At 44.0% G+C, this 18776-nt stretch overlaps 1 protein-coding gene across 1 annotated transcript in view; it reads left to right on the forward strand.

Annotated features, from left to right (window-relative positions):
* LOC121282878 (transmembrane protein 132E-like) overlaps positions 1-16308 on the forward strand; it is a 408363-nt gene extending 392055 nt beyond the window's left edge. Inside the window, exon 4 of the mRNA XM_041196690.1 lies at positions 16059-16308. Coding sequence (XP_041052624.1) covers positions 16059-16308 — 250 coding nt within the window. The remainder of the gene's footprint in view (positions 1-16058) is intronic.
* The last annotated feature ends 2468 nt before the right edge of the window (positions 16309-18776 follow it).

Genomic DNA, 18776 nt, shown 5'->3' on the forward strand with positions numbered 1-18776 from the left:
GAGCTCTGCCTTAGAAACAGAAAGGGCCTTTATGCATTTCCTTGGAATTTGATTTCTGCAGTCACAGGGTCATTAGCGCTTCTTTAGCAACAAATCCTTTCTGTTTTCTGAAGACTGGAAATTCCTTTTCTATGAGCCATAGCCAGTCAGGCTTCAGTCAGTGAAAAGTCTTTGTCCATTTTAAAAATAATAATAATTTTATATAGTGGTCAGGATGATATAGACTGTATATATTTTTTCTTTCATGTCTCTTGGACATGACACTACGCTGATGGTGATGACATACAACGTAAAAATGGAAATTGTGATGTAATTTGGAAAAACAAGCTCTGAAAAAGAGATTACTTTAAAACAAAACTTAAAGTGAGACTTTACTGTACGGAGGAAATGCTTACTGTCACATGTAATAGGGCAGAATTCTCTCTTCGGCGAGCGGGGGCTGGGCGTCCTTACATCGCCGCACGTCATTTAGATTGTCCATTTGGTGGGCATGCAGCTGCATCGGCTGCGTGCCCACCGATCTGTCAAAGGCCTATTACGGCCATTATTAAACTAATTAAAGTTGTGAAGAATGCTGCCTGTCCAACCTTAAGGTTGGCGGACAGGCGAAGAGCCCAGGCGACCTTCAGAAAAAACATGAAACCTGATCCACGGGCGGGATGAGGCTTCTTGAGAGGGGAACCCGCCTGCTCACACCCACTCCTACACAACCTGACGGGGGGAAAATGCTGCTCATAGAATTTTATTCAGGGTTGGTTTTGAATCATCAGCTTGATTGGGTCTGTGTTCACCATGTTCAAACTGTTGGCTTTTGCTCACTTTTGAAGTTGGCAGATATCATGAATATGGATGAAATAATGGAAGTTGCTGCTACCTGCAGGACCACGTGCAGTCTGTCATTGGGTAAAACTGGCTGGATAAAGATAAAAGGCTGCATACTGATAAAAATAGATACATGACTGGGCTATTTAGACTTCGGGGTAAAAATAACATAATGATATCAGGAACATAAATTAGGTGCTAAAGGCAAGTAGGTTATATCCTTATGACTTCTAATTGGTTATATTTTTTGGTAAACCACTGAGTTTGTGACATGTTCTATTTATTCTCCTAGTTAATTAGTTTTATGCAAATATGCAAGCTCCTTGCCACATGCTCCCCCGCCTCAATTATATGGATAATATCATTATGTCATGCTGTTGTTGGGGAGGAGCCAGGAGCCTTCAAAGAAAGCTTCCCTACAGTTGTGCGTAATTGCTTTAGGGTGGGTCATGTGCTAATTTCTCAGCTCACTACGGACCTAGACTGCAGAGCAGGAAATCATAGGGATCTTTTCCCACTTTATGCAAAAAATTAAAATGAAAGTGATGGTGCTTGGAGAGTGCATTAGTGCACGGAATCTGTACTCTTACACAAACCGACCAATTAATGGCCAGCCAGTGTGAAATGCACGCTGCAGCGCTGCCTGTATAGGTGTGGGAGGAGGTCGAGCGCCAACGTTTGCGGATGCAGTAAAAGCTTCCTTGAGGCACAGAGCTGCTTCAGGGAGCTGAAAAATTTCCAAATAAACAATGAAGAAATTTAAAATGTTAAAAAACATGTCCCCTCATCTGACTCTGTGACATTAGCAGGGATATGTTAGATATGAGTGCAAAAAGATTTTTTTTAAGCCTATTAAGGCCACTTGGCCTTTTCGCCCGCCCGCCAACCAAACGGTTGGATGGGCAGCAAAAAATTTCAATCAACTAGTTCATTAAGGGCCTTAATAGGCTCCCGTGCATGCCCGCCACCCGAAATATTGCACCTCATTTTATGCTTGTTTGGGTCAGGCGCACGCCCGCCTGCCCGACGAGCACAATATTCTGCCCTATGTACCATTAAAACATGAGCAGAGTGACAGCATATACAGAGTCCATGTAAATACTGCTTCTCGTCCAGCATCAATCTATTTTAAAGTCCCTGCAACTTTAATTATCTCCTTGTGTAATTCATCTTTAATCTGATAACTGTACCTCTTCGATGTTGAAAAATATTCCCAGTGCTCCTTCCTAATGTATGGTTTTCATGCATATGTGTGTTTTGCTGTAAAGATACACTGAGATACATGAAGAATTAACAAAGAAACAAAATCTCCAAAAGAAACATGGAGGGGAGGTGGGGTTGAGATATACTCTGTGCTCTTTGTGTTACAAAAACATAGTTTGATGCTTCATAACGGTATGAATTTAGCAAATAAAACAATATAACTAAGTAACATTAGGTGATAAATTTAAGATGTGGTTCATCAACATTCAATTCTAAGTTTTAATAATTTGTTGGCAATCTATCATACCTGTGACGCTGTCTTGTCCATTCTATTTGACAGCATAAAATGTAACCCGTGAAATATTAATCAAGCAATTAGCATTGATTTCCATCAATGATCGTGTTAGGCATGCCAGCCTAAGTGCAATAAAATGAAGTGTGTCAAATTAACTATATCTCTGCTTCTTCCTATTATGCACTTCAGAAGAGATGACACCCGTGAAGTGCCTTATTTATTTGCTTAGGCAAAATATAATGCAAACCTACATTTGTCACATTATAAATGGAACACAGTTTATCATTTCTATATTTCTGACTCCCCATTCTATATTTTGCAAGTTAGTTTTTCCTTTGTTATCCCTCCCTTATTTGAGAGAAATTCCCCTTGCTCAAACCTTATTATTTGGAAAGTTGTTGGAAAGACCTAAATCTCACCATATTCTAGGAAGGATGTCAAAGGCTATAGCGAGGGTCCGGAAGAGATTTATTAGAATGGTACCAGATTTGAGGAACTTTACGATGTGCAGAGATTAGAGAAGCCGGGGCAGAATTTTCTCTTAGGTGTGCAGGGGCGGGCCCAGCATGCTGACACTTAAAATGATGCACGGTGGTATTGGGCATGCGTCCCAACCTCACCCGCATCATTCCGATTTTTCGTTCATTGGGCACGCTCCAGAGTCGGCTGCATGCCCGCCGAGCTGTTAAAGGCCTGTTAAGGCCATTAATGAACCAATTTGGGCAATTGACAGAGCCCAAGCGGCCTTTGCGTTTTGCATGAAACCTCATCCATGGGCGGTATGAGGTTTCATGAAGGTTTCATGAAATGAATAAAAACATTTTTGACAATTGATAAACATGTCCCAGCTCACGTGACACTGTCACGTGAAGGGACATGTCTGAATAATTTTATTCATTCTTTTATTCAAACTTTTAATCTCCCTGAGGCATGGAGCTGCACGTGTGCGAAAGAACGCAGGCCTCGACTCTCCCTCCTCTCCCCGCCTGCACAGGTAGCACTGAGCTACAGGGCATGCGTCATGCTGGGCAGGCCTTAAGTGGCCCGCCCACGTAAAATGACGGTGCGCAGCTGATCGCAGGCAGCAATCGACTCCACACCCGCTCCCGCTCCCAACCGGCCCACCTGACAAGGAGAAAATTCTCCCCATGAGTTATTTTCCTTGGTGCAGAGAATGTTAAGAAGATATTTGATAAATATGCTTAGATGAAATAAGGAGAAACTGCTTCCAGTGGCAAAGAGTTCAATAACCAGAGGACACGGATTTCAGGTGATGAGCAAAAGAACCAGAGGTAATATGAGGAAACAATTTTTTACACAGCAAATTGCTGTGATGTGGAATACAGATTCAGTAATAGCCTGCAAAAGGGAATTGAAGATATACTTGAGGGGGATGAAATTACAGGGCTGTGGGGAATGAGCAAGGGAGTGGGACTAATTGGATAGCCCTACAAAAGAGCCACTACTTGTACAATGTACCAAATGGCCTCCTTCTGTGCTGTATCATTGCATAATTCTATGATTAATGCACCAGTGTATTGTGCAAATTAGGCACCTGTTTTCCTGCATCATAACCATTCTATATATTCACAACTCAGCTCAAATTAAGCATCATAAAGAAATATGATAGGAATTCATCAGAATAATACTAAATTCATCCATGGTATGCATGGATAAGTGAAGACAAAAACATATAGTGCAGAATTTTGCCCTCAGATGGCGGATGGGCCCCACCGGCTCGGCAGCGGGCGGACAGCCAACCCCCGCCACCGAAACGGGGCCCGCCGTCATTTTGAGTGGGCAGGCCAATTAAGGCCCACCCAGCGGCCTGCCTGACAGGAAGCGCTATGGGCTTCCAGGGGGTTGGGGGGGGTGGGGTGGGGGGGGATTCCCCATCTGTCAAAGTGCATTCTTTCGTGCATGCGCGGGAAAGAGCGCACTGCTCCCTGAGGCAAAGTCCTGTCTCAGGGAGATTAGTGACAGGTAAGAAAAGTCAAAAAATAGAAAAATAAAAAAATTATTAATGTGTCCCCCTCATGTGACAATGTCACACGAGATGGGACATGTCAATAAAAATGACATAAACCTTATTAGACTTTTTAAAAACGGATATGAAACATCATCCCACCAGTGGATGAGGTTTCATGCTTTATCAGAAGCCCGCTGGGGCTCCTGGCCTGCCCGCCAGCCTTAAGGTTGGACGGGCAGGTCTTTAATTATCTTATTTAGCCTGTCAATGGCCTCAATTGGCCATTGACAGATCGGCGGGCGGACAGCGAAATCAGCTGCCCGCCCGCCTTCCTAAAAATTTAAAGGGACTGGGATGATGTCAGGGGTTCCTCCCGATGTCATCCCGCGTCATTTTCCCGTTGGCGAATTCTAGTGCACACACTGCGAGCCCAACTGACAATCTTAAATTGGTTGTCAGCATAATTCTTAGCACACTGAGGATTATTGAGCAAATGTTGTCCAATCACAGAATCACATCTAATATTGGACACTGTATTTTGAGTTTTGCAAGCACACTAGGTGTGATTCTGGGATTGGACAACATTTGCTAAATAATCCTCAATGTGCTAACAATTAGGCTGACAACCAATTTAAGATTGTCAGTTGGGCTTGTAACATGATGCATTTGCATGTACTGGAAGCTACAGATATTAATACACAGAGCCCTGTTCTTTGCAGACAGAAAGAACATGTACATACATTGCGCCTGTTTCAGCTAAACAAAATAAGTGAAAGCCATTTGCTGACTCATTCCTCAGGGTAATGCCTTGACCAATCAGGGTCAGGTTGCCTGGTTTAACTTTCAAACAATGCTTGGCAGTTAACTGTCAGTCATCAGCAGTGGTGCATTTTCCATGGCAATGCCACTTGCCAACCAATCAGCACTCTCTTCACATATAGCATAAATTGTTGTTTTCCATTGCTATCTTTGCGAATGCCCTGGTGGGTGCAAGACGAAAGGCTTAGATACGCCTCATTTTTCAGCAATACAAAAACATACCTTAGACAAAAGCATTTGAATGTACCTTAATAATAAAGAAATGTCAAAGGAAAAAAAAAACTTAAAGGCAATTAGGAGGACGAGGAAGAAATATGAAATGAAAATATCAAAATATATAAGAAGAAATAGTAAACTATTCTGCAAGCATCTAAGTAACAAAATGAGAATTAAAATATGGATTGAGCCACTAAGTGATAGTGAGATAGGTTAACCAATGATACTAAAATGGCAGGAATAATGGGCAGATACTTTGCCAGTTTTCACTGAAGAGACTAACATAGAGGAGATAACAGTAGAAGAATTGAAGAGGAATATCACAACATTTAAGATAGGAAGAAAGGAGATACTAAACAAACTAGCCAAACCAATGGAGGGCAAGGGCCTGGGTCCAAATGGTATGTACCTGTGGATATTCAAAAAAATTAGTAAGGAGATAGGAAAGGCTTGAGTATCCATTTATAAAAACCCTATGTAAAAGGAATTGTGCCAAGAGATTTGCAGACAACAAATGTAATTGTTACTCTCAAAAAGGGAGATAGAACTAAGCCAAGAAATTATTGATCAATTAGCTTAATGCCAGTGATAGGAATGATGCAGAATATTTGCTAAAAGATCAGACAAAACACCTGAGAATATAATAGAAATTATCAGCATAGATTTCTTAAAGGAAGGACATGTTTAACAAAACTTACTGACTTTATTAAGAAGTAAGAGAAAGTGTATACATAGATAATAGAGTTGATAAACTATATGTGGACATTCATAAGGCCTTCAACAAGATGCCATGTAAGAGTCTCAAGAAAAAGGCCGTGACATTTGGAGTCAAGGGTTGGATAGCAGAATAGGTTCCAAGATGTCTATAAAACAGAAAATAGTGGATGGGAGTTATGGAAAGATTCTTGGGCTGGCAAAAATGGGAAGTGGTGTCCCTCAGGAATCCATGCTATGACCACTGTTGTTCACCCATACATAAATGATTTGGACTTTGGAATTAGAGCATTAAAATTCACAGATAAAACCAAATGGGGGGATATAACAATGGAAGACTGTACCAAAATACCGGAAGTCATAAACAAGCTTGGATGGATGGCTAATAAAATACAATATAGTGAAGTGTGAGGTGGTTCATTTTGCTTGAAGATTAGAGAGGCCACTTATTCCTGGGAAGTAACGGAGTAATCTAACAATAGAAATAGATAAATTGCTAAAAATAGTAACACAAGATGATCCATGCAAAAAAAAGATTGGGGTTTAATTTCTGGAGGAATAGAATACAAAATCATGGAAGTAATGCAATTTATACAGAATCTTGGGCAGGATTCTGAGATCGTTGGGCGGGCTGATAGCAATTTCACGCTAGTGGGCCAATTAAGGCCTGCCCGGCCTAAAACATGGCTCTGCACTGACCAGGAAGGGGCGGATTGGGGCCTAACGGCTGCCGGGTCCAACGGTGACCTGGCGGCCAGTTTAAAAATGGCCCAGGCAGACCCTGGAAGGTTGTCACGGAAGGGCGTGTGTTAAGCATTCCCAATGGAGTCGGATGCGGCTGGACACAGCAGGCTGGAGGGCCAACTGTCAATGACGCCGGAGCTGGCCAAGGAGGTGAGCCCTAGCTGCTTGGACTGAGTGCCTTGCAGTTCGACGGCCACGGATATGCCCTGGGAAGTGTTTCTCAGCGGGGGTTGGCCAGGCTGTAATGGCGTTGCAGGTAGAGAATGGAGTAATCAATGCTCCTCTGTTCTTTCAGGAGAAGACAATCTATAACCAGGGAGAGAAGACACGTCCAGGCGGAGGGCAGCCCAACCTTCTGCTGCTCAGCAGGTTCGAGCAAGACACCCTGGAGTTCAAGAGCCGGCATGCTCCTCATGCAAGCGGACATGGAAAGGATGGGCTGCCATACGAAGGTAAGAGTGCAGTGCATAGAGGTGAGAGTTTTGGATTGTGCAACCATTCTGGTATAGTGTCTTCACTGATGTGAGCTGTAAACCTGGAGTCCATTGATCATTGAAAGACGATAGCACCATGATGCAGATCTCCATTGTCTCACCAGGGTACCTAGCATGCGCAGTGACAGTGTGATGACTTTAACTAATTACATGTCCTTGTTCTCCCTTTTAGGTTCACCAGCAGGTCTTCACTCTGCGGACCCTGAAGGGCCACCACTGACGCTGGAGGACCACAGATCTTCTGTTGCACCTGCGTCACAACTGCTCTCTGAAGCAGGCACCAGCGCAGATACCAGCACCTTGGTGGGCATTAGTTCGGCGACTAGTATCTTGGTGCACATTGGTGAGGGCACTTCACATTCGCTTGAAGTGCAGGTGGAGGCAGACAGTGCCCAAGGCACCGGCAATCGGAAGACTGCTGGGGACCAGGACAATGCTCGGTCGAAGGCTGATAATGAGCCTCTGGAGTCGTCCATTAAGCGGCAAATCCAGTGATATGTGCGGGAGGATCTGGTGGAGATCCATGAGGGTTTGCATACCATGGTCTCCGTTATGGAGGAGTCCATGCAGAGCATCAACACTGCGTTGACCATCATGGCCTAGCGCACTACCTCCTCCATTGAGAGTGGTGACTCTCATGGAGAGACAGCTCCAGAATGAGAGGTTCCTGGGGATGCGCTCAGACCTGCAAGCCCTCACACAGGTTCTGACCTCAGGTGGTCAGTGCCAGTATGGGAGATGGATGAGGCACTCAGTATCCCAGCTAGGTGCCCATCCATCAGTGGTGAGCAGGGAGGTCCAGAGCTGCTTGTTGTCTGTGAGGGCTCCTCTCAGGGCACTCTGGGTGACAGCAGCAGCTCCTCTGTTCCCCTGCCAGTGACAGTCACATCTGAGAAGGCTGTGATGGGGGAGATGCCGATTATGGCACTGACCACTCCCTCCCAGGTGGGGTCAGCACAAGCTCCACTGGCCAGAGGACGACTGCCAAGGTCATCAAGGCCAACAAGACAGCAGAGTCAGCAGGCTGTCTCCAATGCCGGTGACAACGAGGGGTGGGGGGGGTGGGGGCACCAAGACGTATCACTCGCAAGCGTAAGTTAAAGGCACCTTGAGCACAAGAGGGACAGGTCACGGGTGATTTTATGTTCATTTAAGTTTACTTTATCTATACTGGTCTGGGAACGAAGACCAGAGAAGTTTATGTAAATAGTTTTGAATTGTCAAAAGGAGATAAATTTTGTTTTTGTCATCATGGCCTGTGTATGTTTCACTATTTTATTTTATTGGTGCAGGATACACCAGCATGTAATGCTGGACCTAAGTGGTTCTGAACTTTATTGTACAGGCACTGAGTGTTCCTTGTGTTCTAATGAAAAGGTGCTTTCAGATATCCGGGATGGAGACGGCATTCCTGACATGCAGTTGAAGCTGATCTTTGGTAGCCTAGCTGAAGGAGCATTGGATCAAGACGTCCCTGGTGTCCCTGCATCCCTGGAGGTACCAAGGTCTGCCTCTATGCCCTCAGCATTCTCCTCAGTGTGCTCCTCTTCCGACTCACCACTGGACTGATCATCTGTGGCCTGTACAGCTGTATCAAGATCCTCTTCCTCCAGTGGGTCCCCCCTTGCCATTGCCAGATTGTGGAGAGCGCAACATGCAACCATGATCAGTGACACATGCTCTGAGAGGTATTGTAGTGCATCCCCTGAATGTTCCAGGCATCGGAAATGCATCGAGAAGACCTATGGTCCTCTCTACCACCGCCCTTGTGGAGGCATGACTCGCATTGTAATGCTTCTCTGCCTCTGTTCTTGGGTGGCGGAGAAGCGCCATGAGCTACCTCTTCAACGGATAGCCCTTGTCACCCAACAGTTATCCATCCATGGAATATTGAAGAACCTCGGCACCTGGAGTGTCTCAGGATGTAAGTATCATGGGAACTGCCAGGGTAACTTGCACAGACTGGCAGAATCTGTATCCTGTGGGCACACACTATCTGGTTGTTCATTGAGTGGAATCCCTTCCTGTTGACAAAGGCACCTGACTGACCCGCTGGTGCCTTGATGGCCACATGTGTGCAGTTGATGTCACCCTGGTCAAGGGGGAGCCCAGCAATCGCTGCAAAGCCTCTGGCTCACTCAGCCTGGCTAGCCTTGTCCAAATAGTAAAGAATAAACATGTACCTGCCTGAACAGAGCCTCTGTCACCAGCTTGACGCAACTGTGAATAGGTTTTTGGGAAATGCCACACAGATCCCCCACTGAGCTCTGGAAAGAACCAGACACATAGATGTTGAGGGCCACTGTGACGTTCAGATCCACTGGCATGTGGTGTCCACCCACACAGTCGGAGCTGGTCTCAGGCCCAATCATATGACAAATGGAGGTCACGGTCTCCCTTGAAAATGAGACTGCTTCGCACCTCAGAAATATTGAGGTGGCTGCATTCCCACCTGCAAATCCTGGCAGCAGGATAGTGGCATCTTCTGCAGCCCCTTCTGCCTTGGACTTCCTGCTGGCCCTGCGTCCCTTATGCCTGCGCTGCTCCTCCCACAGGTCCCTTCCCTGGAAGCTGCATTGGGACCCATGGCCTCCTCTCCCTTCTCCCCCTGTCCCCTCATTAGAGCAAGTGCCACCAGCGGAGACCACACTCCCCATTAGCAGAGTGAGGGAAGGCTGTCTGATACCTGGAGGTGTCTGAATCCTGCAGGGGCCTTGCTTTACCAAGGAGTCCTGAAATGGAGCCTGGAAATGCTAAGAATGAAGGCCCGAACAGAAGTGAAGCTGCCAAGTACCAATAAGCCACCAGCACCAAACTATGTACCAAACTCCTTATTACTCACACAGGCAACGCTGCTGACCCTTTTTATCCCGCTCCTGGATGAGGTTTTTGAAAATGTCGGCTGGTTGCCTGCCCATTTTGCCTGTGCAATGAGCACGAAATCACACGGACAAAGAAAAGTCGCTGTAAATTGGACTGTTAACAGCCTTAAATGGCCTGTTAATTAATAGCGGGCACGGCTCTGGCACCCGCTTGCACCCGCCGACTGAAATATCGCATAATTGCGTGATGACGTCGGGACACTTGCCCAATGTCGTTGCGCGCTATTTTAGATCCAACCAGGTCGGGCAAATGACCACCCATGGGACGTAAACTTCTTCCCTTTGTAACACAACACTTGCACCACTGTGTGTAGCTCAGATCCTCATACTACAGAAAGGATATTGAAACACTGAAGGAAGTCCAGAAAAGATTTACAAGGATGTTACCAGAATTAAGAGAATTCAACTATGAGGAAAGATTGAGCAGGTTGGGCTCCTTTCTCTAGAAAAGACAAAGAGGAGGCTTGAAATAGGTCCATAAAATTATGAGGCCATTCATAGCGTGAATGCGGACTAATGAAATACAAGATAGCCACTAACGTATTAAGGCCAGGATTTTGCCCTCCTCGGGCGGGCTCGGCGGGGATGTGCGGGAGTGGTCCGGAAGCTGACCGCCGCCCGCGATTGTGGCCGGATCGCGTTTTCATGCTGGCGGGCCAATTAAGGCCAGCCCAGCCTGAAATGCGCTACAGCGTTCAGCGCTGCCTGTGGGGGGAGTGGGGAGAGGAGGGTGAACAGAAACTTTGCGCAGGTGCACGCAGAAAAAGCACAGAGCTGCCTCAGGGAGGTGAAGATATAAAAAAAATCAATAATAAAGAATTTAAAAATGTTACTAAACAAGTACCCTTCATGTGATTCTGAGCAGTGACATATTACATGCGCAGGGACATGTTAGTAATGTAAAGTTAAAAATGTTATTTTAGTTTTAGTTGCTGTTAGAAACTTCACCCGTCCGTGATGAAGTTTCCTAAAAAATGCAAAGGCCACTTGGCCTTTCCGCCTGCCCACCAACCATAAGCTTGAATGGGCAGCAAAAAATTACATTTAATTGGTACTTTAATGGCCTTAATAGGTCTGTTAATTGTCAGCGGGCGCGTTGCCAACTCCCATGCGTTTCTGCCGACCGAAATATCGCGCAACTGCGCGATGACGTCGGGATGTTTGCCTGACATCATCGCGCGTCATTTTACACTCATTCAGGTTGGGCGTGTGCCCGCCCGACGAGTTAAAGACTCTGGCCTAAGTAAAAATATCAGGAGGAATTTCTTTACATGGAGAGTGATGAGAAAGAGGAACTTGCTGTCACATGCTGTGGTTAAAACCAATGGCAAGATTGTTGGATTAAAGGGGAGGCTGGATGCACACATGAGAAAGAAGAAAATAGGAAAAAATGGGGCAGAGTGGGAGAAATTAATTATGCTCTTGTGGAGTATAAACACCTGCAAGGAATCACTTGGGACAAAAGGCTTCCTTCTGTAGATTCTATGTAAATCTCTACCTTGCTTTCTTCCTTTAAGACACTGCTTGAAACCTACCCCCTTGAACAAGCAGTTGACCATCTGCCCTTGTGTCACCTTATGTAACTCAGTGTCTAATTTTACTTTATAATACTGCTTTGAAGCATCTTAGAACATTTTAATACAATAGGTGTGTTACATAAATTTGTTATGAGAATTTAATTTATTTTTGTCATTGGTGTTGGTGTAAACTTTGTGATTACGCAAAAATATATTAAAATATTTCCTTTTGAAAGAATTTAACTTTCAGACCCATTTAACTTTAATTGGTTGATGAATTTTTGGATTTTTAAACATTTCATTTTGAGAATTTTTCCAATAGTTCACAGAACACATAAAGCATGATTTTAAAAAATTAATTAAATCACACTTATTCTCTGTTCCTATCGAAGCTTATTCGGAAAACTGAAATATGTGCAATAGCCTTTTCTTAATACTGAATTGCCTAACCATCCAATTAGCTAATCCATTTAAGGGCTCTCAAGATCTAAGGTATCATCTTGGAATTTGGCCGCATATTTATACTGCAGTATCTGTGCACTCTGACACTTTAATGTTAGTCTGAAATCTGAGTGTGCATTTTGCCTGAGTTTATGCTGCCAAGTTATGTTGAATCAATGTAAATGCTGGATTTGTTCTTATACCAGCTTGACAAATTTGATATGTCTTAAGCAGGGAAAAAAATCGAGTAGCTTATGCGTAGAACTTAGGCTAATATGCATACTGACTGCAATGTAGATTTTAGTAGCTTGTAGTTGTAGCACTAATTGTTATTCATGAATATTATTATTGATAATTTAGGTATAGGGTTACAAACCTTAAAAACTGAGGGCCAGATTTTCATACTGACGCAAGTAGCTCAAGTTGGGAAATTTCCTGACTCACTGGATCCGCCTCCGTAAAAAGCACCCTGAATTGTATGATTTGCGCTCTGAGGCTTGGGATGCAAGATGGAGTCATGCCTACCGATCCTGGAAGTAAAGCATAGGTGGCCACGGGGGCGGGCGAATGCCGAGGCGGGCTGGTTAGAAGTCCCGCTTCAGTTCTCTGGTACTTCAACACAGTTGTTTCAGAAGCTGTTTCAACCTCTAGCTCTCACCCCTCAAGCCCCCTCACCCCCACCCACCCCCTCTGGCCCCTCATACCCTCCATGCCAACTCATGCCCACTGCCCATTCCCCAAGGCCCCTCATACCCTCCATATGCCATCTCCATAGCCACTTACCCAGTATCCATCAGGAGGCATCTGGAGATGAGAAAAATAAACGTCTGATAATCCAATGCAGCTCTCTCCCACAAAATTGATAGTGAAATAAACAATCCATATACCTTTAAATCTCCTCAAGTGATTAATCCCTTACAAAACAAACTTCTATTCAGGCCCCGCATCAAAGACAGCTAATCCTTTTATAGCTCTTTAAACTGTTAATCAAAATGTGAACTCAGATCCCCATGCTGAGATAATTGTAGCAAGCATTTATAATGACATAAAATAGCCCTTGAGTAAATGTCAACAAAGATCTCTATTGAAACTGCACAACCAGATGCTACTTTTTTTTTAACTATCATGCAGCAGGTGGCCTCTCAACCAATGCAGTCCAGCAGAGGTTTTTTTTTTACTCTGTAACAGCTGCAGCCTGTTTTAATTTAAAGAACAGGGGAGTTTAAAAAAACTTAAGATCATGACAGTTATACAGAAATTATCTGCCCTTCAAGAGTGTTTATGTCTACTCCATCAACCTATGACTCCCAAACTGTAAGTTGCAGCCCTTGCAGTAGCCAAAATAGGGTCTCAGCACTGAGTTCAAATGGCTTTGTTGAGTCCTAATATCCCGTCTGTGTGATTCACACCCTTCCCCCTTCCCCTATTGGCAAAAATTGGATCTGTCACGAATGGGGGCATGTCTTCTGCATCCTAGTCCTGCCTACCATTTTAAGAAGTCTATGGAGGAGTCTTCCCAACTCCAATAAAACCTGGTCCTGGGTAAATCAGGAAGTGGAATCATAGAATTGCCACAGCATAGAAGGAGGCTATTCCACCTGTTGTGTCCATGCTGGCTCTCTGCAACACCAGTGCAGCTTGGCCCTCTCCACCTCCCTTTCTTTAGGTATTTATCCAATTCCATTTTAAAAGCCATTAGTGAAACCGCAACCACCAAACTTTTAGGTAGTGTATGGTAGATCCTAGCCACTCGTTGAGCAAAAAGGTTTTTCCTCATTCTGCTGTTGTTATTTATTTGCCATTCATGTGAAAGAAGTGTTCTGTGGTTCACAACCCTTCCGCCAATGGTAACAGCTTCTCCTTATCTACTCTGTCTAAACTACTCATGATTTTGAACATCTCTATTAAATCTCCTTTGAACTTTGTCTTCTCTAAGAAGAAAAACGCTAACTTTTCAAATCTATCCCTGTAAATGAAGTGCCTCATTCCTGGAACCATTCTGAAAATATTTTCTGCAACCCTCTAAAGCCTTAATAGCCTTCCCAATGCATGTAACACAAAGGAAGATGGTTGTGATTGTTGAAGGTCAATCGCCTGAGTTCCAGGGCATCACTACAAGAGTTCCTCAGGGTAGTGTCCTGGGCACAACTATCTTCAGCAGCTTCATCAATGATCTTCCTTCCATCATATAATCAGAAGTGGGCATATTCAGGGATGATTGCACAATGTTCAGCACCATTTGCGACCCCTCAGATACTGAAGCCGTCCATGTCCAAATGCAGCGAGACCTGGACAATATCCAAGCTTGGACTGACAAGTGGCAAGTACATTTGTGCCACACAAGTGCCAGGCAATGGCCATCTCCAACAAGAGAGAATCTAACCATCGCCCCTTGACATCCAACGGCATTATCATCACTAAATCCCCCACTATCAACATCCTGGGACTTACCATTGACCAGAAAATAAACTGGACTAGCCATATAAATACAGCAGCTACAAGAGCAGGTCAGAGGCTAGGAATCCTGTGGTGAGTAAATCACCTCCTGACTCCCCAAAGCCTGTCCAGCATCTACAAGGCACAAGCCAGGAGAGTTATGGAATACTCTCCACTTGCCTGAATGAGTGCAGCTCCAACGGCATTCAAGAAGCTCGCCATAATCCAGGACATTGCAGCCCAATTGTTTGGCACCCCATCCACAAAAAACATTCACTCCCTCCACCATCAATGCACAGTGGTAGCAGTGTGTACCATCTACAAGATGCACTGCAGGAACTCACCAAAGTTCCTTAGACAGCACCTTCCAATCCCACAACCACTATCACGTAGAAGGACAGAAGGAACAAGGACAGCAGATACATGGGAACACCACCATCTGCAAGTTCCCCTCCAAGCCACACACCATTCTGACCTGGAAATATATTGCCGTTCCTTCACTGTCGCTGGGGAAAAGTCTTGGAACTTCCTCACTAACAGCACTTCCAGTGTACCTACACCACATGGACTGCAGCTGTTCAAGAAGACAGCTCACCACCACCTTCTCAAGGCCAATTAAGGATGGGCAATAAATGTTGGCCTAGCCAGCGATGCCCACATCCAATGAATGAATAAAAATAAAATACTTCAGTGGTTAGTTGATGTTAAGCTTGGACTTTAAAACCTTGTTAGATGAAAGGAAGACTACGAAAGTTTAGACTCCATGGATGGAATTTTATGGCCAATCCCTCCTCCCACTGACACCAGTACTTTACCAGCAGCCGGGTTTGTACAGGCCATGTGGCAAACCTGGTTGCCTTGTTAGTGGCTGAGGAGGGGGGGGTCCCTCCTGTTTGTGTACCCTGTGTGCAATGGAGGTGCTTCTCTCCCACTGCCCTCCAAAACTTGGTCCTCCTCCCCCCCGTGCCCTGGCCTTACCAGACTGGCCCCAGCAAAGCACCCCACTCACCTTGTTGTCTGGCTCCATTGCTCCTCAGCATTGGAGACTGCCTGCAATACCAGTAGCGGACACCGCAACTGCTGGCTCTGCTGGGACTAGAGAGCTGCGACCATCTAATTGGTCAGTAGCTCTAGGAGGCAGGACTTCCTCCCAAATAGAGATGTAAGTCACACTCCCAAGCCAATTAACAGCCTAACAGCCGTAAAATCAGGTTGTGATTTCCTGGCCATATGGAAGTGGGCTCACCCTGACATTTCAGATGGAGGCGGCGCCATTGCCTCCACATAAAATTCAGCTCTATGGTTTTGAGGTTCTGGGAAAGAATTGATTGGAGTGCACACTTTAGGACTTTAGAGTACAAGAAGATTTTACACTGTTTTTACTCAGCTCAGAAGGATGTAAAATATGTAGATACATTGATGGGTTCATACTTTCAAAACTGTTTTAAGCTTTTTAAATTCAAAATCTAAAATAAGGTTGATTGTGTCCCTCTTCTAATTTCTTAGCAGTGAAAGTGTTCAGCCCAATGAAATCATTCAATTGAACTTTGAGATGGAAAATTTTACCAGCCAGTCAGTGACAAGGCGTATTATGTGGCACGTTGACTACCGTGGAAAAAATCCTCCTCCAGATTCGGACAAGGTGGTGACAGAGTTGGCAGTAATCCAAAAGGACATCCGTGCTATTGTACCACTCTCCATGGTGAGTTTTTTGCACAGCCTTGAAGCTTTAGTGATGAATGGTCTGGTGACATAATTTTGGTGTTCCTTATATTGCGGAGGTTTATTCTGCCTTTTTAAGGGAAGGGACTAAGTGGTTTATCTATGGTATAATATGCAGATAATGGAAGATGCAGAATTTAGCTACAGATATGAGCATGCTGACTCTTCTCACAAATGCCCCATTCTTTTCCTTCCCACCCTACTATCCAGACTGTTAGCACAAATAGGTTGGAGACATTGAAATACATTATTCAATTCTAAGACATGCAATAATTTAAATCAAACGATGTCAATACATATTGCTTCTGAAAATTGTACACATTTTTTACTTCTAAATATTCCATTGTCTCATAAGTAGCATTGTCAACACTAATGTTTCTTTCATGTTTTTGGGTTTTATAAAATGCTGCAAAAGGTTTCGTTCGCATGATGGTGTCATCATAAGTACAAATCTGTTAAAATAAATGCCTCAGATGATGCTGTAAAGCACCACATTAAACTTCCAAGGTTTTGGCCTTGGAGCAATAAAGCAGGGCTTTCAACACTTCAAGATTTAGCAGATATCTTCTTCATGAGATTACGATCTCCTGCTCTTAACACTCAGGATCCTAATCTCACCACTATGGACCATATTTTTAATTTCCCATGTTTTCTTGCTTTCTCTCTACTGTGACAGAAAAAAAATAATGCAGTGGGCATTGAGGCTATCCCAGCACCATTAGTGCAAATGAAAGCCACCTATTAAGATTATATACAGCCAGAAAATTAGATCACCATTCCCAAAACCTCCTGACTGGAAAACAGTGCTTTGCAATTCTTTGACAATTCAGCATAGTTAGTGGCTGAAGCTCTTTTCAAGCTATGCAGTTTGAATCATAGGTAAGACAGTTTACCATCTCTAATGGAGGTTTATTAAATAAATGTTATTAAAGGTGGAATATCAGTCATAATTCTACATGTCACATTGGCATCTGACTTTTACCTTTATTGCTGTCTGTATTTGACCACAGGTCACAACTCAGTGAGCAGAAATTTCTGTTTACTTCTTCAATGCCACCATTATGATGGTACAAATATAAATTAAGACTTGATTCAATGACAGTGCAACATGACTTGTCTACACTTTGCTGCTGAAATTATATCTATGTCATCTGGGGAATGGAACTGGACAAATATACATAATTAATGCTGTCATGTTTGATTGATATAATTATACTACTGCCAAATTATCTTGGGGTTGGGGAGAGTTTTCACAATTAATGTTAGAAGTTTTCTCTGGTTGCTATCTCTCGCAAGAGATCAAATAGGTTGGGAGAATTTGTGAGAAGAAAATTGACACTTGGTCTGTGAAAGTTATGGGCCTGGGAATTTTGGGTGTGTCCATTTTTAAATTTGTCCTTGGGACATGAGCATCACTGACAAGGTCAACATTTATTGCCTATTCCCACTTGCCCTTGAGAAGGTGGTAGTGAGCTGCCTCTTGAACGGCTGCAGTCTATTTGGTGTAGGTACGTTCACAGTGCTTTTTATTGTAGCAGTTTTGCACAACTGAGTGGCTTGCTGGGCCATTTCAGAGAGCAGTTAAGAATCAGCCATATTGCCTGTGAATTTGGAGTCACATTTACGCTAGGATCTGTAAGGATGGTGGATTTCCTCCTCAGTGTCATTAGTGAACTAGATTTTTTTTTGCAACAATCCACTAGTTTCATGATCATTATTGATGAAACTAGCATTTTATTCCAGATTTATGAATTGAATTTAAATTCCCCAAGCTACAGTGATGGGATTTGAACTCATGGGCAGGATTTTACAGGGTGCCGTGGTGGCAGCAGCATTACTTGCTTTAAGGTGTGACATCCACCCTTATCTTGGGTAGAAGTCCTGCCTTGGGGAGCTGTTGGCTAATTGGATTGTAATGAGTGCAGGAAAGTGCAGAGTTCAAGCTTGCACCTGAATGCTGAGGTTCTAGGAGTCCCTGATATTGACCCTCAGACTAAATTAACATCAAGCCAGTGTTGTAGGAGAGGATGACTGGCAAAGATTGAGCCAAAATTGAGCTGTATCTGGGTCCCATTGGGCTTTTTGATAACTGAAGGCCCTGGGGAGTGGAGAGGTGGAACAGAAGGGGAAGGATCCTTATAATTAACTAATTTACTTTAACTAACTTATTGTTAACACATTGACTAGGTAGGCACACAATAACAGGCAGTACTCTGTATACAGGACAAAAGCGTTCTTCGCTCAAGAAAGGCAAGCTGAACAGGACATGACCTTCAGTGCTATTACATGTCTATGTTGATTAAATGTCAATGTATCTTTGTCTGGTATTTACACTTTTTACGAAGCTAACAGTACTTTTTTTTAATTCATTCATGGGATCTTGGCTTCACTGGCTGGACCAGTATTTATTGCCCATCCCTGGTTGCCCTTGTGAAGGTGGTGGTGAGCTGCCTTCTTGAACTGCTGCAGTCCATGTAGTTAAGGTACACCCACAGTGCTGTT

This window comes from Carcharodon carcharias, chromosome 10 (genome assembly GCF_017639515.1).
Source record: "Carcharodon carcharias isolate sCarCar2 chromosome 10, sCarCar2.pri, whole genome shotgun sequence".
Taxonomy (NCBI): Eukaryota; Metazoa; Chordata; class Chondrichthyes; order Lamniformes; family Lamnidae; genus Carcharodon; species Carcharodon carcharias.